We start from the raw sequence: 25,239 nt of genomic DNA, 5'->3' as shown, positions 1-25,239 counted from the left end.
GAGATTTATTTCCCATACATAACATATTTATAAAGGTTGCTTGTTTATAGTCATCTGCTGTGCTATATTGCTTTCTGGAACGCTGTGAAACATGAGTGCTTCCTTAAGCAATAAATTATTGGATGGAAAATGTAAAGCAGATATCATATATTGCTGGTGAATACTGAGCAATTGAAATTCCTATTTAAAGCTTATGACTTTTAATTCATAATTGCATCTTTTAATGGATGAAATATTCTAAATACTCCCCCCAAAAGCACATTGCCTTTTTGGTGCATTACTCATTTATGGTTTATTGTCACAATCAGTCTTAGGAAATAATTGTTCCAGGTTTTTTTGAGACTAACCTTGCTTCAGACCATCTGCCTGCCAATCAGATGTCATTCACAGATGCCCCTGGATAATCTTCTCTTCTAATTAGGGAAGACAAAGTAAGAGTTTTGATTTCTCTGTGTACTTCAGCACTGGCTGATGTTGCTTGGTTTTTAGTTTGGGTTGGGTTTTTTCTTACCTTTTTTTTTCCCTCTTAAGTACACTAGTAAACAATAAATCACCCTCTTCATGAGATATTCTGTGTGGCAATACAAGCATCATTTTAAGGAAGATCATAATGTCTAATGGATTTTTATTAGAATAGAATTAACCAGGTTGGAAAAGACCTTTGAGATCACCAAGTCCAACCTATCATCCAACACTACCTAATCAGCTAAACCATGGCACCAAGCACCCCATCCCATCTCTTCCTAAACACCTCCAGCGATGGTGACTCCACCACCACCCTGGGCAGCCCATTCCAATGGCCAATCACTCCTTCTATGAAGTACTTCTTCCTAACATCCAGCCTAACCCTCCCCTGGCACAGCCTGAGACTGTGTCCTCTTGTTCTGGTGCTGGTTGCCTGGGAGAAGAGACCAACCCCCACCTGGCTACAACCTCCCTTCAGGTAGCTGTAGAGAGCAATAAGGTCTCCCCTGAGCCTCCTTTTCTCCAGGCTAAGTAACCCCAGAAGCACACAGAAACATTAAGGCACTTCCTTACAAGAAGGTTTAATGTAATTTAGGTTATATCTATGTTAAAAGTTGTTAAAGAGTATACTTTCTATATAGGTGTGAATATTCAGAGTTAAGTGTACATTAATTGGCTGCATTTAAATAAAAGTAGATTCTTAGGTGCACTGGTGTTTTGGTGTGAACCTGTCACCTACCTTGGACAAAAAAGAGTCAGAAATGGTAAATCCAAGTTTCATAGTTTCCATATAGTTTCATAGTTTCATTCAGGGTTGGAAGGGACCACAAGGATCATCTAGTTCCAACCCCCCTGCCATGGGCAGGGACACCCTACACTAGATCAGGCTGGCCAGAGGTCCAGCTCTTAAACACCCCCAGGGACGGGGCCTCGACCACCTCCCTGGACAACCCATTCCAGGGTCTCACCACTCTCATGGTGAAGAACCTCCTCCTCACATCCAGCCTGAATCTCCCCACCTCCAGCTTCATTCCATTCCCCCTAGTCCTATCACTACCTGAGATCCTGAGAAGTCCTTCCCCAGCCTTCCTGTAGGCCCCCTTCAGATACTGGAAGGCCACAATTAGGTCACCTCGGAGCCTTCTCTTTTTTCAGTACTCTGAGGAAAGCTCCTGGCTATTCTTACACAGTTTCAATTGTGCTAATGTTGCAGTTGCTTCTTTTATTTTCTTTGCTTTTTTCTTTTTCTTTTTTTTTTTTTTTTTTTTTTTAAGAGTAAAAGGGAGACAGAGATGTAGTAATTTTTCAAGTTTAAAATGCCATGCTAGTTACAAATCTTTCATAGGTTTACCTGCTACTAAGCTTTGTATAGGTGCAGGCTTCTACCCATTTTAAAAGATCAAAGGAAAATCACATAGAACTGGGTTACTGCTCAAGGCCTTTAGCTACAGTTATTTAAGTGTATTTGTTTTTCATGTAAACTACAAGAGATGAAAGCACATTCTTCTGCATTGTTACACCTTGCAAGATATCATCATTCCTTTTCTATCTGCCCTTTCACAGAGGGCAGAATGAGACCTACCTGTCTTTTTTGTTATCCACAACAAGCAAAAATGCCCCATGATCGTTTTTGGACTCAAGGGCTTTGAATGTTCTAAACAAAGATCTCTTGCTTGTCTTTTCTGCCACTTCCATTGCTTTTCCATAGCATATGTTCAGATGCTGCAAAGCATATACACCTAAGGTTGAGCTCTTAAACAAGTCATCTACATGACCCAGGGTTCGACATGTTTCAGGTTACAACACTTGCTTCTAACACCTTCATTCATTGTAAGGATTATTTACCCACTGCCTTCACTAGTATCGCTTCTGAAGTAATGGGCAATTTGGTAGAAGGAAGGAGTGCAAGTTCTGACCCAGCACATTCCAAGATCTTCTATATCCAGCAAAGGCAGTATGAAAAAACCAGGATTTTAACAGAATAAGAAATTAATAATCAAGGTGATAGTCCTGGAAGATGATCAGAGGAAGCTGAAAAGAAAAGTCTAGGAGTGTTATTTAAGGGGATAAGGCACCTTTTGGGTTTAGTTCTGAACAGGTTATTGATATTAAAATAATTGTTATTGGAAAAAAAAATCTCATTCACAAAGAGTCTCAAACTTAAAATAAGTACTTGGGGTTTGTGTATGTGTTGAGTAGTAGAAGTGAAAATAACCATACAGTGGGTTTTAAGGAAAATGTATGTTCTCTTAGAGGATGCCTGTAATCACTATATTCTGCTGTCTGTAACACCTGAATGCTACTTTGTTGGAGTGCAACACAGGAATATACCTGTGTGTATACTACCTGATATGCTAGACTGGATCACAGATGTTAGGGATTGGAAGGGACCTCTGGAGTCCACTCCACGCACACACACCCTCCCCCTAGCCAGAGCAGGACCATAGAATCTAGTGCAGGTCACACAGGAACACATCCAGATGGATCTTGAAAGTCTCCAGAGAAGGAGACTCCACAACCTCTCTGGGGAGCCTGTTCCAGTGCTCCCAGTGAATAAGTTCCTCCTTATGTTGAGGTAGAGCCTCATGTGCTGTAGTTTATATCCATTGGCCCTTGTTCTGTCACAGGGTGCAACTGAGCAGAGCCTGTCCCCTCCCTCTTGACACTCAGCCCTCAGATATTTACAAACATCTATTAAATCCCCTCTCAGTCTTCTCCTCTCCAGACTAAAAAGCCCCAGGGCTCTCAGCCTCTCCTCATAAAGCACATGCTAGTCTCTTAATCATCCTGGTAGCTCTCTGTTGGATTCTGTCAAGTAGATCCCTGTCCCTCCTGAACTGAGGAGTCCAAAACTGGATGCAATATTCCAGATGAGGTCTCACTGGGCAGAACAGAGTGGGAGGAGAACCTCCCTCAATCTGCTGGACACACTCCTCTTAATGCACCCCAGGATCCCATTGACCTTCTTGGCCACAAGGGCACATTGCTATCACATGGATAACTTGCTGTTCACCAGGTCTCCCAGGTCCTTCTCCACAGGGCTGGTCTCTAGCAGGTCACCTCCCAGCCTGTACTGGTGCAATTTATTATTCCTTCCTAAGTGAAGGACTCTGCACTTATCCTTGTTGAACCTCATTAGGTTCCTGTCTGTCCAGCTCAGTCTGTCCAGGTCTCGTTGAGTGGCCACACACCTTCAGGCATATCACCCAAGCCTCCCAGTTTGGCATCATGAGCAAATTTGCTGAGCAGACTCTGTTCCCTCATCAATGTCACCAACACAGATGTTGAACAGGACTGGACCCAGCACTTATCCCTGGGGGGCTCGACTAGTTACAGCTCTCCAGCTGGACTTGGCACCATTGACCACCACTTATTGGACTCTATTATGTAACCAATTCTTAATCCATCTCACTGTCTTAAGAGCTGGTTGCAAAATAGAGTCCAAAGATTGCTTTCATAAGCATTCAGTCACATGCACAGACACTGAATTTGACCAGTCTTAGTATCTCTAATGCTGCAATTAGTTTGAACTCAGAAGATGTCCTTCCCTAAGGTAGCTCAGTGAGAGAGAGTATTGTTCTACTTCCATCCTTCTTTTTCTTATTCCTAATAACCAAAGACACTTTAGATTAACTTGTCTGGGTTTTTTTCCTTTTTTTGTTTTTTTTTCCCCCCTGAAGTTTAAACAATTCAGCTTGTGTATATGACCTGCATGGAGAGGAACGGAGATAAACAGAGTACATTTTCAGGAGGGATTAGGGAGTTCTCATAAGTGCAACAGGTCACTGCTACTGCTTGGGTCATCAACAGACATTTACATTTTTATTCCTGTAAAGCATGAGGTATCTCACAAGGCAGTGTAAGGTTTTCCTTGGATATTTTAATGATTTTATAGGTTTCTTTCTGCATTATATATGCTTAGCTATTGAGGGACCTAGAATATACAGCTGCAGCAGCAGAGGGGAAGGATGTTCTGTTTACCTGACTTGCACCAGTAAAAGGCTTGGAACTCTTTTCATTGTGAGTAGATTTGTGAGACAGACTGGCCCAACCCCTATCGATCTTTGCAAATTTTCTCTGGAAAACAAGCAAAGAAACAAACAAAAAACAACCAACCACCACCACCACCAAAAACCCCAACGACAACAACAAAACCCAGCCAGAAGTCATTTACAGTGATAATTGATATACAGAATCCTAAGACTCATTGAACGATTTTTAAGACTGTAGTTGAAAAAGTGAAATATTCAGTTTAGAGAAGTCGTTCAGCTTTTATGTAACACTGAAACCTCTTTGCTATGACCAGTTACTTTGTAGGCACTCGGAACATTTCCAAAAAATCAGTACTGGAAACATGATAGTTCAGAGTTGTCATCACAGAGCAACAATATAACTTTGACAGGGAGTCAAAAATAATTACTTTGGCTCTCTCTGACTCTCATCTTTATTCTAAAAATACAGAGAGTAAACCAGATGAAACTACTGAAGCTTTACCAGAATTGAAGTGGAATTGTTGATATTTATGTGGATTCCATTTAAAGTAAAAGGTCAGGCCAGACTTACTTGAAACTCAGTCCTACTCTGGAAATATTTGCCAGTAATAGTAAGCCTGGCTCAATTTTCTTGTTTGCAATAAGAAATTCAAACACTGTGTAAACAAACTCAGTCCTAGAAACTACTGCCAAAGGTTTTTGGGTGCATTTCTTTTGACAGAAAAAAATAAAAATGTGTAACTCAGCAACTTGCATAACATTTTCCTTTGTATTTGACCACAGAAATGAACCAACAAATTATTTTATTTTGTGTGCTATTAGAGCACAGTTGGACATAGACTGTCCCTTTTTCTAATCCCTCCAGAGTAAGATGAATTAAGTGGGCAGTGTTATGGTTGCCCTAATAAGCTAAACACACTCAGGACATACTCAAACCATCCAAGAACTATAATAGGATATATATGATGATGTGAAAGGTATTATTTCTCAGGCTCTCTATTATCTATTAATATGCAGTCAACAAATTAGTTTTCTTCTTAAGCACATTTCTGTGGAGTACATGGGATCTTGGGCTTTCACCATATAAACAGATAATGTACAGTAGTATTTTCATCTCTGGTAGTGGATGCCCACTCAGCATCTTTAAGCTGAACAACCTCATGAATTCTCCAAACTTACAGTCAGAACATCTGACTCCTCCAGAAGGACAGTGACAGACTTGTGCAATGGTCCCTAGAACTGACATGAAGTCTGTCTAGAGACAAACAGAAGTACTATGTGATTTGTAACCAGGCTCTACTTAACTCAATACTGCTGCAAATTTTCTAAGTCAAGGGAAAAAGAAACAAAATGCAACACATCTTTCCCAAGCTTTAAAGCAGATTTATATATGTAGCTGTTTCATTTGCAGTTTTTATTGCATAATTAATATTCTAGTAATTGTAGCCAAACAGTCATCAAGAACACCATTTTTGTTTAAGCTTACCTATCATGGATCTGGTACTTTTCATGGGTTTTGTTTCAAGTTTTCGATTCTTGGAGGAAGTTTACTAGAATGCCTGCCTCAGACTTCTGGAGGGCAGACCTGAACCTGTTTTGGAGACAAGTTTGCAGAGTTCCTTGGGAGGCAGCGTGAAGGGCTGGACATTCTTCAAGAAGGGAATCTTAAAGGTGCATGAGCAGTCCTTCCCTGTATGTCAAAAGAGGAGATGCTAGCAAAGAAGACTGACCCAGATGAATAGAAAGCTTTGGCTGGAACTCAGGATAAAATTAAGTTTGCAACTTTTTGAAGAAGGGGTGGGCAACTCATGAGGTCTGCAAGGATACCACAAGGTTGTACAAGGAGAAAATCATCCCAACTAGAAGTTAATCTGGCTACTTCTGTTAAAGGCAATAAGCAGGAAGACTATAGAGGATCTTCATCCTTTATTGTATGTGAGGGGAAACATAGTGACAAAGGATAAGGAAAAGGCTGAGATGCTTAATACCTCTTTACCTCAGTCTTTAATAATAAGACTAGTTGTTCACTAGATACCCAGCCCCCTAAAGCAGAAGGCAGAGATGGGGAGCAGCCCCTGTTATCCAAGTGTTAGTGACTTGCTATACCACTTAGACACACATGTCCATGGGGCTGGATAGTACTTAAGGAGCTGGATGAAGTGCTCTCCAAGCCGTCACTTATCACAGTCCTGGCTAATCGAGGAGGTCCCAGTTGAATGGAGGTTAGCAAATGTGATTCCCATCTACAAGAAGGGCTGGAAGGAGGATCTGGAGAACTGCAGGCCTGTCAGCCTTACCTCCATGAAGAAGAAGGTTGTGGAGCAGATCATCTTGAGTGTCACCACACAGCACAGACAAGCAATCAGGCCCAGTCAGCATGGGTTTATGATGGTTCCCCTGTACTCAGCACTGATGAAGCCACACTTAGAAAACTGTGTTCAGTTTTGGGCCTCTTGCTACAAGACATTGAGGTACTGGAGTATGTTCAAAGAGCAACAAAGGTGATGAAGGGTCCAGAGCACAAGTCTTATAAAGACTGACTGAGGGAGCTGGTGTTATTTAGTCTGGAAAAAAGGAGGCTCAAGGGAGCTGCTGTCCACAACTATCATAAAGGAGGTTGTAGCAAGGTGGATGTCAGTGTCTTTTCCCAACTAATAAGTGATAAGACAAGAGGAAATGGCCTCAAGTTGTGCCAGGAGAGGTTTAGAATTAATATTAGGAAGAAAATTCTTCACTGAAAGGGTCATCAAGCATTGGAACAGGTTGTTCAGCGAAGTGGTGAAGTCAACAGCCCTGAAGGTATTTAAAAGATGTGTGTATGTGGCACTTATGGGCATGGTTTGGAGATGGTCTTGGCAGTGTTAGGTTAACAGCTGGACTCAATGGTCTTAAAGGTCTTTTCCAACCTAAATGATCCTGTGATTCTATTCTATGCTTTGAGCCATTAGTGTAAATAGTAAAGAAGTCCTTTTTGTGGTAGTTTTGGGAAACCCTCTTACTTGATCTGTCTGGTTTTCTGAGGAGTGATCAATTTACCTGTAATGAACAATGAAGGGGCAAAAAAACAAACCAACAAACAGGAAGTGGGTCCTCTTCTCTGGACTGTTCCTATTGTCTCCTGTCCTCTTCCTCCTGTGTTGTTCCTATTACCTGTCTTACTTGTTTTTTCATGCCTTAATTTACAAATGATGGTTAAACTTCCCTGGCTAACCTATGCCTTTTTATCCTATTCTCATTCCATTTTCTCCTGTCATTGTCAAAAGCTGTAAATTCACCTCCTGTTCTCTAATCTGTTCCTCTTCCTGTTATCACTTTATTTCAAGCCTGCTCTCTGCCCTCACCCAGCATTTTTAAAATGTGTAATTGTGCCTCCTTTCCTCCTTCTTTTAAAGTATTGATACCATATTCACTCAGCAGGGAAGTGCGAAATGGAGACAGTGTTAGCAAGTCAGAAAGGAAGCTTTTCTATCCATAAAATGACAAAGCAGCAGGTATCTGCAAATGAATGTGGTTGTACCTGAATTCTCTCTCCATCCTGGGACCAATATGGTAGAGTAGCACACTAGTAAAACACTGAACAGTCCATCAGCAGTTTACACTGTTGCTTTTAGCTTTGGGCTATTTCAGCGTAATTCCAGAAAGATGTATCTAAGTCAGCCTGATTCTTAACATGATAGTAGTTTACTTTCAGACCTAATAAACTACAAATCTTTTGCTTTGTGCCTTACTGCCTAAAAAATATTGCTACCTTAAAAACTGTGTTCTTTTCTAAAGGGAACAAAAATAGGGAGTATAGTGGAAAGCCCAAGAAAGAGTACAAGGGAGAAAAAGAACAATTAACAGAAGCAAAACTTTAAAATCTTTTATTTTGATGAATGTATATTTTAAAAAGGGAATATATCACAATAATCAACAAGGTTTTTTGCCTTCAGCCTGTCTGAGGCCATGTGGTTTGGAGATCTGATCACTAGTCCGAAAAGGAAAGGCTGTTTTCAAGATTTCTGGGGTGTTTTTTCCTGGAAAAGGTGAGAGGACAAAAGTAGACATACATTTTATGCCTTATAAAGAAAATATTTATCTGTCTGTCTTTCTAGCTGTCATCTATCTATCTATCTATCATCTATCTATCTATCTATCTTCTATCTATCTATCTGTCTTTCTTTCTACATACATAAATAGAGAGATCCATGTTTCAAGCTGTCACTAAATTAATTTGGAGGCAGGTATTTCTTTAATTTACTGCTCTGAGGATTAGGTTAACTCTAAATTTAATACACAGCTTGAACTGAGTGAATTGAATTTTCTTATCTATTTTGCTCTTTCACATTCACTGTTCAGTATTTACTGGAGTTATGCATGGCATTTCCATCAGTAACAAGAGTTCTGACTATTTGGAGACAGAACAATGCCAAAGCAGAAGGTGGTGTTTGAACATTTATACTGCATCTTGTAACAATCATGCTTGCTTAATACACCTCAAAACATTTTGTCTTCTATACTATGTAATTTCTAAACTAATACTTTGGGTGAGCATGAGTAGCTGGAGTCTTGTATTAGTCAGTCATTGCATTCTCATTTGTGTTTGTGCTGTCTTCTAGTACACTTTTTTTTTATAGTAGTGTGAACTGCAGTTCTCTTTTCCTTTCAAACCACTGCTTCTATTCCACTCTTTCAAACAGGTTCATAAGGAAGTGCTTCATCTGTTTTCATCCTTTTGCCGTTTTTATTTTTACACTGTTGTGTAACAAAAACAATTTTCTGATTGACTATTAATAAACATTATTTACAGTAATTTGCACTTGTAATTGTATCACTAGAGGGCAGCATTGATTAAATTAGGTGCACTCTAGTGCTCATGGAAACAAAGTCAGAAAAGCCTCCAGTGCTGCATTTTTAATAAATGGTCATGGCTTCCATGTCTATTCTTCACCATACCCTGTACATAAAAATCAATAGTCATCTTAATCGCTGTGTGCATTAGATATTATTATATACAACTTTAATACAGGTGAAAGAACACATTGTGATTTTTTAAAGAAAAATAATGTGCATGGACCTTAATAGAAATTAGGTGGCATTCAAGTTACTGTAAGTTGCCATTTATATTCATGACTGAATTAGAAATAATGACTAGTGTTATTTTTTTTTTATAATAAAAACGTAGGTTTGTTCATATGTCAGTTTTCAGTAAAAATGCTTGCTGTGAAAAATAAATACCTTCAAATATATTAACTGTCATCTTGAAAAATCTCAGAACAATGTATTTTTAAACAATAGACAACAAAGATAATCAGGATTGTAAATTAAGACACTGACTTATTTTTTTCTTATTGATTTACAGGTCTCCTGACAAATGCAGCAACACAGAATCCTCGTAGGAGTGGTTTAGGCTCTGTGTGAGCTACTTAACTTAGTCAAGTTTCACTGCTGTTGATCATCATCCGTTATATGTCATCAACTCAACTGTCTGTTTCTCTGTATGTCATGAATGACAGCATAATTCCTCTACATTATGAGCTAAAGTTTGTTCTACCATACTAAGGATCACTGGACTAAGGAATATAGAAAAAGAGATATACCTGGGCATTAGCAATACAAAAAAGTTCATGGTTAACGTTTCATCTGCGTTATACACCACTGATGGACTTGCTGTTACCTACATGTTTTAATCCGAAGAGTCTGCTACAATGAAGAGTATCATCCCAATCAGCCTTAGAGAAGACTGTTTTGCCTATGGGAGGACACTAAGGTGCAAAAGAAAAACTCTTCTTGTGCCCTAAACTGTCTGAATTGCTTTTATTTTCTTATACTTTCAGTATATACAATAGACCAAAGAGCAAAATCTATTTTAAAGTGGACACAATCTTACTATTGAGTTATGTCATTAAATTGTAGGAGGTCTCCACAAAGACATTCCAGCTTTCAGAAAGCTGAGATGTTGGTGTCCAGCAGAAGTCTTTATGGAAAGCTGCAGTAAAAGCATACTCAGTGACCTGCTCTTGACATGCCACGTTTGAAAGAACATAATGGAGCACCGAGAGAAAACAACCTGTGTTTGAAAAAACTTGGACAAAAAGAACACAAACTGTCTACATGGCACCTTTATTCCTCTGTATTTAGATTGACTTTCTCGTACTAAAATCATTTTCAGTTTTAACCAGTTAAACATGTCTCTTCTACAGTTCCATTTTTGATAGTTCAAGTTGGATAATACAGTATTTGCAAAGAGCATGTTTGGTCATCTGTGGCCTATGTCTCATCTGATACACCATTTAGCACCAGAAAGCAAATTAAAGAGAAAACAAAAGTAACACTTGTTTGAAAGAGATCATTAAATGTATTTTGAAAAGCCTAAAGTTATATATTTAACAGTTTTTATATGTTGTATATTTGTAGAGAATCCTATTTAACAATTAACGTGATAACTCTGACGGTCATGACAAGTGGTTCAGAGTTAAGTTGTGTTTTATTACTTCAGTTGTCTCTGAAGTGACTGGTGTCGTTTGCTTTCTTCCATTGGGACATTCTGGATGTAAAGCATGACCAGAGAGGACTGTGTAGAAAAAGCAAAGAATAATGTTGTTTATATTACATAAATGCATTCAACCATTGCACTGTTGGAAGGCATTTTTTATTTTATTTTTTGTCTTTATGTACTGATAAAAATAGAGTGTAAAATATTTTACTCATTGCTCTTCATAGCAAGGTTTTCTTTTCTCTTTTTCTTTTTTCTCTTTTTCTTTTTTTCTTTTTCTCTTTTTCTTTTTCTTTTTCTTTTTCTTTTTCTTTTTCTTTTTCTTTTTCTTTTTCTTTTTCTTTTTCTTTTTTTCTTTTTCTTTTCTTTCTCTTTTTCTTTTTCTTTTCTTTCTCTTTTTCTTTTTATTTCCTTCCTCCCTTCCTTCCTTTATTCTTCCTTTCTTCTTTCTCTATATTCTTTTCTTTCCTCCTCTTCCTGTCTCTCTCCTTGTTTCTCTCCCCCTCCTCTTATGTAAGGGTCAGTTCAAAGCCTGTTCTTTGATCTCATTTTCAGTGTTTTACCTCATTGTTAGAGAGCCCACATTTTTGGCATTATTGGTTAGTGAAAATTTAGCAAAGACAGCATAGACAAGGGGGAAATTATGATAAAGCAGAGAAACAAACAAAATCTTGTTCCTTTTTACTGTACCTTTTGGTATGTAGGTTTGGTAAATATTGGTATGATGCAATCAAGGGAGCTTAATTTCTTCCTGGTAAATATATTATGGTTTCAAGTATACTACCTAATACTCCAATTAACTTTTAGTGTTATGCTAGTTATATTCTACTAAAGAAAACTATATAGAGATTTTTCAAGTGACCATAGATGAAACATACAAAAATGAAAAGCCGATTAAAGAAATTCTTTTAAGGCCTGCTCTAATCTGAGGCTTATTTAATGCAGAAGTTGCAGGAAACATAAACTATAGATAATTTTGTCTTCAAGTAAAATAAATATTTACAAAATTCTTATTTAATCTTGGGATTTTTGATCAGTGTCAAAGTAACAATTGAAGCCCAACCACTTGAAAAGTGTTATGGACTGACTGCACTATAAATGAACAATGTCAGGTTTAAAATGTCTTGCAATAAGTGATGGTAAATACATTTACTGTACATGTAGACCTCAAGACCCAGATCCCTCACTCTACTCTCTGTTTTGATTTCTTTTAAAGGGAGTGTAGTAGCCTTATTTAGTAAACACAGAACAATTAAAGATGTTACATCATTTTTGTTGCTTTACAGTATTCAGTTTTGTGTTGGTTCAGCTAAATTATGAAAAATAAAGAAAATCCTTTTATAAGTGAGACTTTTGTTCCATGAGCATAACATCATCAAAGGAATTTCACCTGATCATAAGTAAGGTGGGGCATAGAGAGGAAGACTTAGCAATGGAATGGGAAATTGAGGATATGGGTTATGTTTTGAAATTGAAGTTTTATCCTTCCTTTTTCATATCTTTCTGATGTACTTGGTTACAGATAAGATTATGGTCATTTATTTTCTGGAAATCAGATTGCACTGGAGCATCTAAATCTTTACACCTAAAATCATACCTTACAATCAGTTCTGAATATATAAGATTATTTCTTTGTTTTCTGAGTGCTTTAAATGCTTAACAAAAAGTAGATGTGTGTTGTTGTTAAAGTCTACTCTGGACAAGAATTATCAAAGACAAAAGATTCTGATTATTCATCAGAGATTAATTCTAGTTGCTGAGCCTCCTGTGTACAACAGACACCTCAAGGCACTTAAAATACATTTTGTACTTTTCCCTCCTCCTCCAAAATGTACAATTTAAAACAAATGAAATATACTGGCTGCCTTTGTCACTGTGATTTACTACTCTAAGATCAGTGGTGAAATGTTTCTCTCTCAGGAACAATGTTTTCAGAATATTGTGAACTTCTAATTTTACAAAACTAAGTTACATAAAAAAAAATAATAATTGTTTGTTTCTGAAAGTATTTTATGTGCCTCTTCCAAAGCAAAATTTGCAAGACAGAGGGGAATGTCTTATTTGAATGCTATTAAATATCCTTTATTTCTCAGCTTGCAAACAAGTAAATTTTTCAAAACACACTTGGAAGGGAACAGAGGACTACCAAGAAAAAAAGTAAAAAAGAAAGAAGTAAAAAAAAAAGGCAAGCATAACAGACTAACTAAAAACAACCTCTAGAAATGCATTAAAGTTTTAAACATTCATTGAAAAAAGCTTCTCTGTAGCTTTCCGTTAGCCCAGGCAAGGACATACTTCATTGCTTTGAACATCTGGGATATCAAATGGAGCAAATATAAACACACTATAGCAATCATTGTGACATATAATTTACCAATTTCATAATTATGATTTTACTTTTTCCTTTTTGGTGGTGGTGTTTTTTTTTTCCCCCATGAGAATTCATTTCTTCTCTGCAGCAGCTCAGGTTTTATGCATGCGGTATCCTCACTCATTCACTTGTTTACTGAAACTGTACCCACATGCTGTTGCATAAATCTTTAACCCAGGCACTTAGTATCTAATATAACCTATTCATCACCATCATGAGTCCTAATTAAAGTTTCCAGAAGAAAATGAAGAATTCAACACTGTGCCTATAAGGCAAGGAGGAACAGCTGAACTGGAGGGTGGTAAATGGTTGACAGGGAAATCACTGCACTGCCTGGCCCACTGAACTAGTAGAAACAAAAAGCATAAGCCAACACTGAATGTAGACACAAGAAGCCAACACTCAGAAAAACATAAAAAAAAAATAAAATAAAATTGCTAGAATATTTATTCAAGGTGAAAAAAGAGAACCAGCTTTTCTCACATAACCCCAAATATTATTAAATAATGTTAACAGCTGAAGTAAAACAACAAAAAAAAGGCTGTTAATTAAAAAAAAAAATCAAACAATCAAACCTAAAATGGAAAAAAAATATATATATATTTAATAAAGGGAACAAAGAAAAGTTCAGCAAATAACTTTCAGAACAGTCATGAAGAAGTTCAGCAGTAGAAACTCTGAAGGTGTCTGTGTTAGGAGCATAGGGTCCGATAAAATCAAAGGAGCAACATAAGCACGTGCAGAGAGCAATTTACGTCAGCTAAGGAGCCTGAGCACTACCTCAAGCAATGGTCTAACTTGCCATGAGCCTGTGTCTGTTTTCCTTCACTGCACAGGAAGAAGCATATGGATAGTGCTATACACTAAAGGAGAGAGACAGGTGGTTTAGTGTGGCTTCTAACACAGGCATAACAATATATGTCAGCCACCTAAGACAGACTATAATGATAGGAAATGTTGATGTTAGCTGTCATATGAAATTAACTTTCTCAGTTGTGAAGGTGCCAAAAGAAGGTTGACAGTAGCATCTTGAACCAGCTGTTAACATACAAAAACATTGCACAAAACAGTAGCTCACAGAGCCCCAGTGCTAGTAAAGAGTGCCTTACCATCACAGTGACTAATGCAAGTGTAGTATATCTACTCCTGTGTATGCAGAAAATATTCATATGGATAGATGAAAACAAACTTGGGCTACTTCTGTCCACGCTCCCCAGTAACTGCTACATAAATGTATTTAAGCAGCCTCCAGAGCAGAAATTACATCCAAATCTCATATTCATCTAATTGAGATGCTATTGGCAAACAATTAAAAAAAAAAAAAAAAGTATAGTGAAACTTGGAGAAATTTATGTTTCATTTGTCACAAGTTACAATTCTTCCTCAATGAAGCCATGTAGCACTTAGTTTTTGCCACAGATATATGTGTTTCTTCACAAAATTTCGAAGAGACTAACATGAAGAGGAGGCTCAGGGGAGACCTTATTGCTCTCTACAACTACCTGAAGGGTGGTTGTAGCCAGGTGGGGATTGGTCTCTTCTCCCAGGCAACCAGCACCAGAGGACACAGTCTTAAGCTGTGCCAGGGGAAGTTTAGGCTTGAGGTGAGGGGAAAGTTCTTCACAGAAAGAGTAATTGGCTATTGGAATGTGCTGCCCAGGGAGGTGGTGGAGTCCCTGTCCCTGGAGGTGTTCAAAAAAGGATTGGACATGGCACTTGAAGCCATGGTTTAGTTAGTCATGAGGTGTTGGGTAATAGGTTGGACTTGATGATCTCTCAGGTCTTTTCCAACCTTATTGATTCTATGATTCTATGACAGTGATAATTTAACTTCCACCCCATGCAAAGCAAATCAAATAAAGGTGAGCTCTAGAACAGCATCAATAGCAATGTAAATAGCAATGACCTCACTGTGTGCAGGAAATGAATACCCACAAGAATGAGAAAAATCACAAATAACTGCAATACCACCCCAGCTCCTCATTCTTACTTGAGCTGTTACAATCAGGTGAATCTGCAATGTTTTGTACTTGATAGCGCTTAGAATTACATGCACTCATGCTTGTTTTCATTGTAATAATTTTTGGAAGCTGATAAGACTTCTCAGGCTCCCCTTCAAAGAAAAAGAAGAAAAAAAAAAAAAAAGAAAAAAAAAAGAAGAAAAAAAAATCTATAAAAAAAAAAAAATAAACCAACAACCCAGGAATGCAGAGACTAATAACTGGTCGTTACTATATTCCAGGTATTTCACACTACATGGAGACTCCGCAGACAGCAAGACAAATGGAGAAAGAGTAGAAAGCTTTGTCTCAGAACAATTAAACCTTATGGCAGAGGGGAAAAAAAATCAAATCTCTTTAAGAGCTTGAGAACAGAGGCTTTGCAGATGGATTAATCGACTAACCTTCCAACCAGCCAAGAACAACCTGAAAGGGCAGGGTATATGTACAGCATTTAAGGACATCATTCTCACTTTGGAAATTGTTTTATCCTATTCAGCTGATTTGTAGACAGAAAACACCTACCTGAGGTGAATATAGTTATGTCTAATGTCATGTAGTGTAAAGGTGAGAGAAGGAACACATACGAGAGGTTGCTGGAATTATTAAAGAAAGACCATTTCAATCATTATTTAAAAAAATAATGTTTAAAAAGAAATATTGTCAATCATGCCATGTTGGTTCAGTTTAACAGACATAATACTGATGCTAAATATCTTCACAATTTAATCAGGAAAAGCTTCTATACAGGCACATATTTGCAGGAGTGGAACCAAGTTACCCTTTTCATTTCTGCTGTCTGAAGGTAGGGCTAGGATCTTTGGAGATACCAAATGCAAATGGGAAACACCTGTTGCCAGTATATTAACAAGGCCATCAGATATTCTTGCTACAAAAGTGATGCTATGTTTTATATGTTATTTAGTCCTCATTTAAGTTAGTATCACATAGCCCAAGGCCTAAAAGGATCTAAACTATCACCTGTAATTATAAAACCTGTAATTTCTTTAGGTTGTAAAGGTGTTCCAATGTTTATAGGAATTATGAATAGCTGAAACCATACTTTTAAGCTTCTGGCACAGAAGAACCAGAAGATGAATGCCTGTTTCCTGTTCGAATGCAAGAGCCAGCAGCATCTGCCAGTTTGAACATACTGACTAGCAATCTTTGAATGTTTCCTTTCAGCTGTGATGATACAAAATTTACTTTGGATATTATTGCCCCATAAACATCAGTCTTGGAAACAAGTCACTTTACAGTGGAAAATCATTATCAATGCACAGTTTTAATGTCCTTTATGTATACCCAGAATTGCAGTGAGCCATGCAGAAATCTAAATTATTTAAATTCAGTGTGATTGGGTGCACTTCTTTTGGAGAAAAAGCAATTTTTTTTCATTGAGCTAAGCCACCAGTAGAAAAACTCCTAATAAGAAGTTCAAGCAGAGTTGGAATTGGAATTGGAATAGCCAACTATAGTAGGAATCTCTCTTTTTTTGAGCATTGCAAACACCAGTGTACTCTTTTGGAAAATGATTGCCAGGAAATGGAGTGTTTTTTTGGTAGTTATTTTCCATATGATAGTAATTTTTCTGCTGAGTAGGCCTTACCAGTGTTTGTGAGATGTCTGAGCAATTTAATTTCAGTTCAGCATGCTGGTTGTATATTGAAAGGAAGAAAGGAAGGCTCATTTGCTCTGGCTGCGTCACTCTGTTTCAAATGTTGTCATGGAGGAGAAGAGACATTTTGGGAATAAAAAATGTAAAGAAGAGTCACAGCTGAACACAAAGAGTGTGGCTCTTTAGGGACACAGGAAGTTTCTGAGAAGAGCAAATGGCCACACTTTGCACTTGCTGAAAAGATGACTCTTCTAGGAACCTACATGGGTTGCTGTAGAGCTTCTTCCAACCCAGGAACACATGGAATCTTTCTAAACTAATAGAGAAATGCAGAAAGTCAAAGGGGAAAAGCTATTCTGAAATCTTTATTTTAACTGTACCCATTGGGTTAGAGTTCCTCTACATTGGAAATGCCTCGTGCTTCACTGATTATCAAAATCTAATACTATGAGATGAAGGCCTTGCTAGACCTTAACTTTACCCTGCTAGGCCTTGACTTTGCTTACCTGAACAAATCTGTGTAAGTGACTTCATGACATTGGCAGTTTGTATTATTTTGATAATAAGCTCTGCAAGCTTGCTCTCCTCTCCACTCCTTTTTCTCCCACTTGGGAGACACAACAGGTCTGCCAATGGGTTAGGAATAGTTACAGCCTATAGCACTGTGTAAACATACCCACTGCAATGACTACAAACAGTTCTAAAGGAATTATTTTAAGGATGTTCAGTCTGATTTGGCTACTGGTATGGTTTTGACAATGGGGAGTGTAGTGCAAATTAAAAGCTGAAGTTGTGGTATTGCCTCTAGCTGTGTATTCCTATGCACCATGAGTCTTGTTTGCTTTTTGCTTACTTGTAAAGATGCCCTGGGTTTGGAAACAAGGCAATCAGCTCGTAAGGCCAATTTGCATCCAACAGCAACTTTCAGTGCTCTGAGAACAGCTCTTTCTCAAGAACAAACATGATCTGGAGGTAAAAAATGTAAAGAAAATGGCATTGCATCTTGTTTAATTTCATAAGATTATGCTTTAAACTGTTACAAGATGAGAGCTTTCCCAAGTTTAAACATTTAGCCACTCAGGGAAATACTTCAGAAGTCTGTCTAAAGATCCTGTGTGGTGACACCAGCCACAATGATCTTTAGCTTTCACTATTATTTTCCCAAGAACTATATAAAAGCCACACACATGATCTTCATCAGCTCTTCAGTGCTCCTAAAAAGGAAGAATAAATTGCAGAGTTTTCTAATATTGAGACAGACATGTGTTTCAGGATCTCTCTGTAACCAGTTTCACAACAGGTAAACGAATTTTAAGGACATTAAGAATGTATTAATTCCTTTGACAGTGAGCTGGCTACAGGAAATGTGTGCTGTACAGTGATCTATTGCTCAGCTGTAGCATGCATCAGGTTTCAAGGCAAGACTGTATTGCTATATTAATTTCACAGAAAGGTTTCTCTTACTAGAGTGCATTGACCAATATTTCAGCCCTACTTAAACCAGATAAAACAGCCTGCTTACTACTGTACCAAGGTAATTAATTGAAAATGTACAAAATAAAATCAAAGTAGCCTACACCTAGTTATTAAGAAGTCTAGCAGAGAACTCTTACAATGACAGGTAATATTAGCCTCTGAGCCTTTATGACTTACATGGTAATAAAATGGGGTTACACTTTTGAATCAAATTGATAACATAACCAAATCGATTTCATTAGTGTATCTGTCATATTTGCTGTTAATGATGGCTAACAGAGGAATAGAAACTGACAACGATCCCTGAAAAACTGTGCAGTTCAAAATTATATTATACTGGCATTCATGAATTTTAATACCTTTTTTAACCATGATTTTTTGAACTCCTATTTAAAATTTGAAGCTTACAAGAAGAGAATTAAACTTTCTAGACCTGTCTCAGTTCATATTATTTCTATTGTTACAAATTAATAAGCTCAAGAATGGAAGACATTTACTCTAACTAAAACAAAAATATCCTACTTGAGATTCTCTTGTGAATGTTTAAGGGGAGCTGGATGATTCTCCACTGCTAAACTGTTGACAGCAGAGTAATTTCTCTTGAATGACTAGAGACCTTTAGGAAACCCAAACTGCTGTTTAGAAGACTGTTTGCGGTAGACTCTATTTGTGTTAACAGACTTTGGTCCTCTGGTGGGTAACTCTTTAATGCCAATGCAAGTTCTGCAAAAATCTCCAAGTGAATGTACCTCCTACCATGAATCATGACAGGTCTCTAATTTTGTTAGGAGGGATTAAACATATGGGACTTAAAAGTGTACAGTGAAATACTAATCTCAGAGCAGTAACTGAGAATATCAAAATACCCATACATAATGAGGCAACAATCTCTTTGTTGGTTGAAAATATGACATTTACAATTCCTCTATCTCCCCTGACTCCCCCAACCTCAAGCGGCACAGGGTGGAATGGAGGGATTGTGATCAAACCATAACAGTTCCTCTTTGCTGCTCCTTACAGCTCACATTTTTCCTTGCTTCAATGCAAGTCATCCTAAGGGCTGTTGTCCTTAAGAAGAAACCTGATACTCTGTGGGTCTCCCACAGGCCACAGTTCCTTCAAACTATATCCACCTGCTCTAGCATGTCATCTTCCACAGACTGCAGGGTACATACCTGCTTGACCATGCTCTCTTCTACAAGCTGCAGGAGAATCTCAACTCTGGCGCCTACAGCAACTCCTCTCTCTCATTCTCCATTGAGCTTGGTATTCATAGGACTGTTTTTCACAATTTTTCCCCCCTCACAATTTCTTCTCCCTCACCCCTCAGAGCCATGCAGTGTCCTGCCCTTTTCCCAGAGAGGCCACTACCTTGGCTGAGGGGCTCAGGTGTGCCCTGCAGTGGGCCCGTTGGAGCTGAAGCTATGTCCAGTACAGGGCAGCCCTGGCCTCTCCTCACAGAGGCCACCCTGCAGCCCCTCCCCTGGATGTGGACATCCAATGCAACACATCTTGCTGTAACTGTTGTTTCATTGTGAAAGTATGAAGTAAGAAAAAAACAGAGGGATGCCTGTAAAAAGACAAGAGGACAACTGTGAGGAGAAATTAGCATTTCTTTACTGTGCAGCTAGAACAATCTAATGCTTCTGGTGGTGTGCTCTGCAGAGATAAAGGCAACAACATGCAGGTCCAGCAATGTGAATCCAGCAGGGAAGTTATCTCATTTGGGTTTTTCCAGACAATCTGAATGTTCTCTCCCAGTGGTTCCACTGGACAATTTTATCCAAAAAGCTGCACAAAACCACTTGCCCTCCTACCTGCTGTGAGTGTATTTGGGTGTTTTATTTCCTCCTTTAATTTTTATTCCCTCACAGCTTTATTCATTAACTGCAGCACAGGGGATTTAGCCTGCAATCCAGTACATTTTAATAGCAACTGTCTTCCGAATAAAACTCCACTGATCATCAATGCCACTTAAGTAACAACTTCAAACAAACATAATATACAAACTGCAGACATCAATGTAAGAAAACTATGGTACAGTTTCTTAACAGAGGTGCTGAGACCTTGAGAAAAATGGGAAACAAGTAAGTCAGTGAAGCCAACAGAGCCTAGCTTTATTTCCTTGGCAATCTCATTTTGAACTGAGCGCAATTCCCTTTACCCAAGCCTGTGACATCTCCTGTCCCTGGGAATAATTGCATTTTGAGTGGATTAAATAAGGACAAGCAAGAGCCTTTGAAAAAGGCACCCTTATTCAGCCAACTATAGATATCTGAGGCATAGACTTTAGAAGTTCTTTGTAGTTTGCCGAAGAGAACCATATTGAACTTACTGATATGGAGCTGCAATTGCTCATAGATTCATAGATAGAATCACAGAATCATAGCATCACAGAATGATTTGAGTTGGAAAGGACCTTAGAAATCATCTAGGTCCAACCCCACTGCCATGGCCAGGTACAACTTCCACTAGTCCAGGTTGCTCCATGTCCCATCCAACCTGGCCTTGAAAACTTTCAGGGAGGGGACATCCTTAACTTTTCTAGGCATCCTGCCTCTATGCTTCACCACCCTGACAGTGAAGAACTTCTTCCTTATATCTAATCTAAATTTACCCACTTTCAATTTAAAGCATTTCTTATCCCATCACTATATCCCCTCATGAAAAGTCTCCCTCCAGCTTTCTTGTAGGTCTACTTCAGCTGCCAGAAGGCTGTACTCAGCACTGGTTAGGCCACAGCTTGAGTACTGTGTCCAGTTCTGGACCCCTCAGTTTAGAAGAGCTTGACTTGCTGGAGCATGTCCAGAGAAGGGCAACAAAGCTGATGAGGGATTTGGAGAGCAAGCCCTATGAGGAGAGGCTGAGGGAGCTGGGGTTGCTTAGCCTGGAGAAGAGGAGGCTCAGAGGAGACCTTATTGCTGTCTACAACTACCTGAAGGGTGGTTGGATGTTAGGAAAAAGTTCTTCATAGAAAGAGTGATTGGCCATTGGAATGGGCTTCCCAGGAAGGTGGTAGAATCACCATTACTGGAGGTGTTTAGGAAGACACTGGATGGGGCACTTGGTGCCATGGTTTAGTTGATTAGATGGTGTTAGGTGAGGTTGGACTTCATGATATCAAAGATCTTTTCCAACCTGGTCCTCTCCCCTCCCCTCCCCTCCCCTCCCCTCCCCTCCTCTCCGCTCCTCTCCGAGCACTAGTAGGGGGTGCAATAAAAGCCAGAAGTGGTGCCACTGGGCAAGCAAGGGGAGGATGTTGTTTTAATGAGTTTTCAATGCTATGCTCCTGTCATTCTCACTGCAAAAGGAAATGTCTGGCTGGGGGCAAAAGGGATTTATGGAACATAGAGTTCATCCTGTAGCTTGTAAAGTTTCCTGTTCTAGAATTTTGTTCTGGGTTGGGGTGCTTCCCTTTTCCCATGGTTTACTCATACATGCAGTTCATGTGTAGTGTGTTCCCCTGTCTGCCACATAGACAGGTATTTTTCTTCATATTATTTTGTATTATATAATATTTTTTTTTCTTAGCTCAACTCCTGATGGTTTTCTTTCTGTTATCTTATCTGCCTCCTAGATCTTCTTTCTTCTTGTCCCACTTAGGAGGTAGGGGGAGGGAGGGGTGCAACAGTGGTTCAGTTTTGATTTCTTTTCATCCTCGTACAATCATGAGAGTAGAGCTTGTTTACAGCAGAGTGTGTTAAACCAAGACAGTGATCCAAGCTCTTTCTCATCAGAGCAGGTTCTCTGTCCCTCTGATGATCTTTGTGGCCCTCCACTGGACTTTCTCCAAAATGTCCACATCCAATTCATAACTTTGCATTTGCCTGTGTTTGCTGAAGAGTAGTCAGTTCGTTTAGATTATTCATTCAGATCAGCTCACTGATTTTGAGGACTGGTACTGATGTCTATTGCTGCACCTATTCCATGTAAAGTCAGTAACTAACTGGGAGATGGCCCTCTTCTTCTCCACCACCTGCCTCCCTCTTTCCCTTCCAAAGCAGGAAGAAGTTCAACGATCCATATAAAGAAAAACTAAAGACAGTATTACTACTTTCAAACATGAGTTGTCTGTGCAATTCTTATGCTGCACTGCACTGTAATCCTGATTCCAGACTACCTTAGTAAGTGATAGCTAGGATCACCTGAGTACCATGAATTAGCATAGCACCCTATGTAGTGTTACTACTTTCTTACAACTTAGAGCAGTTGCTGGTTATCAACATGGTTTCACCATTATCATGTATTACAAATTTGGTGGCCTTTTATAATGGAATTACAGCATCAGTGGACAAGGGAAGACCAATTGATCATCTTCCTTGACTTGTATAAAGTATTTAACACAGTCCTGCAAGACATCCTGGTCACCAAACTGGAAAAACATAGACTTGCGGGATGGACTTTTCAGTGAATAACAAATTGTCTAGATGGTTGCACTCAGAGAGCTGTAGACAATGGTTCAATGTCCAAATGGAGATTGGTGATAAGTGGAATCCCTCAGAGGTCAGTACTGGGACCAGTGATGTTTAGTATGTTTATTGGTGATATGGACAATGGGACTGAGTGCATACTCAGCAAGTTTGCAGATGACACTAAGTTTTGTGGTCAGGTAAACATGCTGGAGGAAAGGGAAGCCATCCAGAGAGACCTGGACAGGCTTGACTGATTGGCCCATGATAACCTTATGAAGTTCAACAAGGCCAAGTGCAAGATTCTGCACCTGGTTTGGGGCAATCCCAAGTACAAATATAGACTGGCTGGAGAATATCTTGAGAGCAGTATTTAGGAGAAAGACTTGGAGATGTTAGTTGATGAAAAACTCAACATGAGCCAGCAATGTGTGTTTGCAGCCCTGAAGGCCAACTGTATATTCAGTTGCATCAAAAGAAGTGTGACCAGCAGGATGACTGATGATATTCTCCCCTTCTGCTCTGCTCTTATGAGACCCCACCTGGAATACTGCATCTAGTTCTGGTGCCCACAACACAAGAAGGACATCAGACTGGTTCCAGAGTAGGGCCACAAAGATGGTCAGTGGCCTGGGGCACCTGCCCTGTGAGGACAGGCTGCTAGAGTTAGGGTGCTCAGCCTGGAGATGACAAGACTCTGGGAAGACCTTATAGGTCTCCTTTCAACACTATGAGAAAGCTGAGGAGCGACTTTCCACAAGGGCCTCTAGTGACAGGATTTGTGGGGCGGGGGGGGGGGGGGTGGGAATAGCTTAAAGCTGAAAGAGGGTAGATTTAGACTGAACATTAGGAAAAAAATCTTTATAGTGATCATGGTGAGACAATGAAACAGGTTGTCCAGGGAAGTTGTGGATGCCACCTCCCTGAAAGTACTCAACTCAGGTTGGATGGGGCCTTGAGCAACCTGGTCTACTGGAGGGTGTCCCTCTCCATGACAGGTGGGGTTGGAACTAGATGATCTTTAAGGTCTCTTCCGACCCAAACCATTCCAGGATTCTCTGGTCCCTTCCTAATAAACCCCTTCAGAATTTAAAGTGTTCAGGGGAATTATGCAGACTACTTAGCTGGCTTCTCAGAGCTGATACTTTTCTGGCAAAATATAGGAGGCTGGGATTCGTAATACGGCAATATGCTTTGCTAACAGGAAGCTGGTCCTGAAGTTACAGGGCTATCCCTGTATGACAACAAATTTAAGCTGATAACATTGCTGGACTCATGTCAGCTCTGTGAAGGATAATTTTGTGATATACCATTGTATGCATAAAATGGAGAGACGTATTTACTCATATGCTTGGTACTGGCACAGCAGATGCTGATGTAGCTAAAGTGACAGCCATGGCATAGCAAAAAGACATAAATTATGATCTATTGCCAAGTTTACATTGTCTGTATACTTGGAACATAACCTTTAACAATGCTTCCTTATATAGGCTTCTTTGATTTGTTTCCCTTTCTAAAAAAGATTAGTGTGTTTCCCTATAATGCATTCAAAAGTGCATTCCACCTTTTCTAAAATGCAAATTAAAAGAAAATTTGCATGAGTATGGGAATTAGTGATGTATATAAATAACAAGCACTTAATTTGACTAATACTTCAAATTATACATAGACTTTTTTGAGGCCACAAAATACAACAGCATTGTTTACAATCTAAATCTAATTAAAGGATATGCAGGAATGAACAAAGGAATCAATATCTAATATGTTTTTTCCATTTGCTTTCCTCATCACTGCTAAAATGTCAGAGAAAATGCCAATACTTTGATCTCATACATGTGTTCTGTTGGTTTTCCATTGATACAGACAAGGTCAATTGTGATAAAGGATGCTCTAAATTCTCTGGAGGTTCCTCAATTAATGGGTGGTTATCAGCCAGTATACTCAAAAAATGGCAGAAAAAAATGGATCTCAAATACTAAATATGGGATATCATAAAACAAAATACAGCTTTGATTTTAAGCATAGAAAAATCACCATAGAAAAATGTTTCACAGTTCAGAGGTTAAATACTTTGTTAGATGTTTTTCTTTGGAAGGTATCTAAAAGCTGTGGGATTCATAATAAATTTCCATGAATGTAGTTTCACAATCAATCCTGGGAAACTGCAGTGGAAATCATCCTGTGATAGAGCATGCAATTTAGTGAGAACACAGGAATGTAATATTTTTTCCCCCCTGAAAACTTAGATTCGACAATCTCAACAGAGGTAATCAACCTTTCCTTCATGCTAATGGTTGCTTCCGTTAGACTGTGCTCTTTCCTCAATTGTGCAGAGGCTGGTACTATTATTTTATGCTAAACGGTTATAAAGGATGACTTCAGACATACAGGTATAAGAAATATTATTTACATCAAAGTTATTGTCTAATTTGC

General features: G+C 38.8%; 1 protein-coding gene across 7 annotated transcripts in view; it reads left to right on the top strand.

Annotated features, from left to right (window-relative positions):
- TAFA5 (TAFA chemokine like family member 5) overlaps positions 1-25,239 on the top strand; it is a 481,575-nt gene that overhangs the window by 429,802 nt on the left and 26,534 nt on the right. For 3 of the 7 annotated variants that reach the window (XM_068166285.1, XM_068166318.1, XM_068166291.1), the window contains one exon: positions 331-525. The exons of 1 other annotated variant lie outside the window; for it this stretch is intronic. In XM_068166285.1, coding sequence (XP_068022386.1) covers positions 331-417 — 87 coding nt within the window. In that variant the 3' untranslated portion in view covers positions 418-525. Of the gene's footprint in view, positions 1-330; positions 526-8,389; positions 8,483-9,798; positions 17,332-25,239 lie in introns of those variants that run through there. 3 more of the 7 variants (XM_068166344.1, XM_068166327.1, XR_010990835.1) reach the window with 2 other exon arrangements.

The sequence above is a fragment of the Melanerpes formicivorus genome, unplaced genomic scaffold (genome assembly GCF_026170545.1).
Source record: "Melanerpes formicivorus ecotype bairdi unplaced genomic scaffold, bMelFor1.0.p_v2 SCAF_3, whole genome shotgun sequence".
In the NCBI taxonomy this organism is placed as follows: domain Eukaryota; kingdom Metazoa; phylum Chordata; class Aves; order Piciformes; family Picidae; genus Melanerpes; species Melanerpes formicivorus.
Note: the sequence above shows the minus strand (reverse complement) of the source record. Positions and strands in the feature narration are given on the sequence as shown.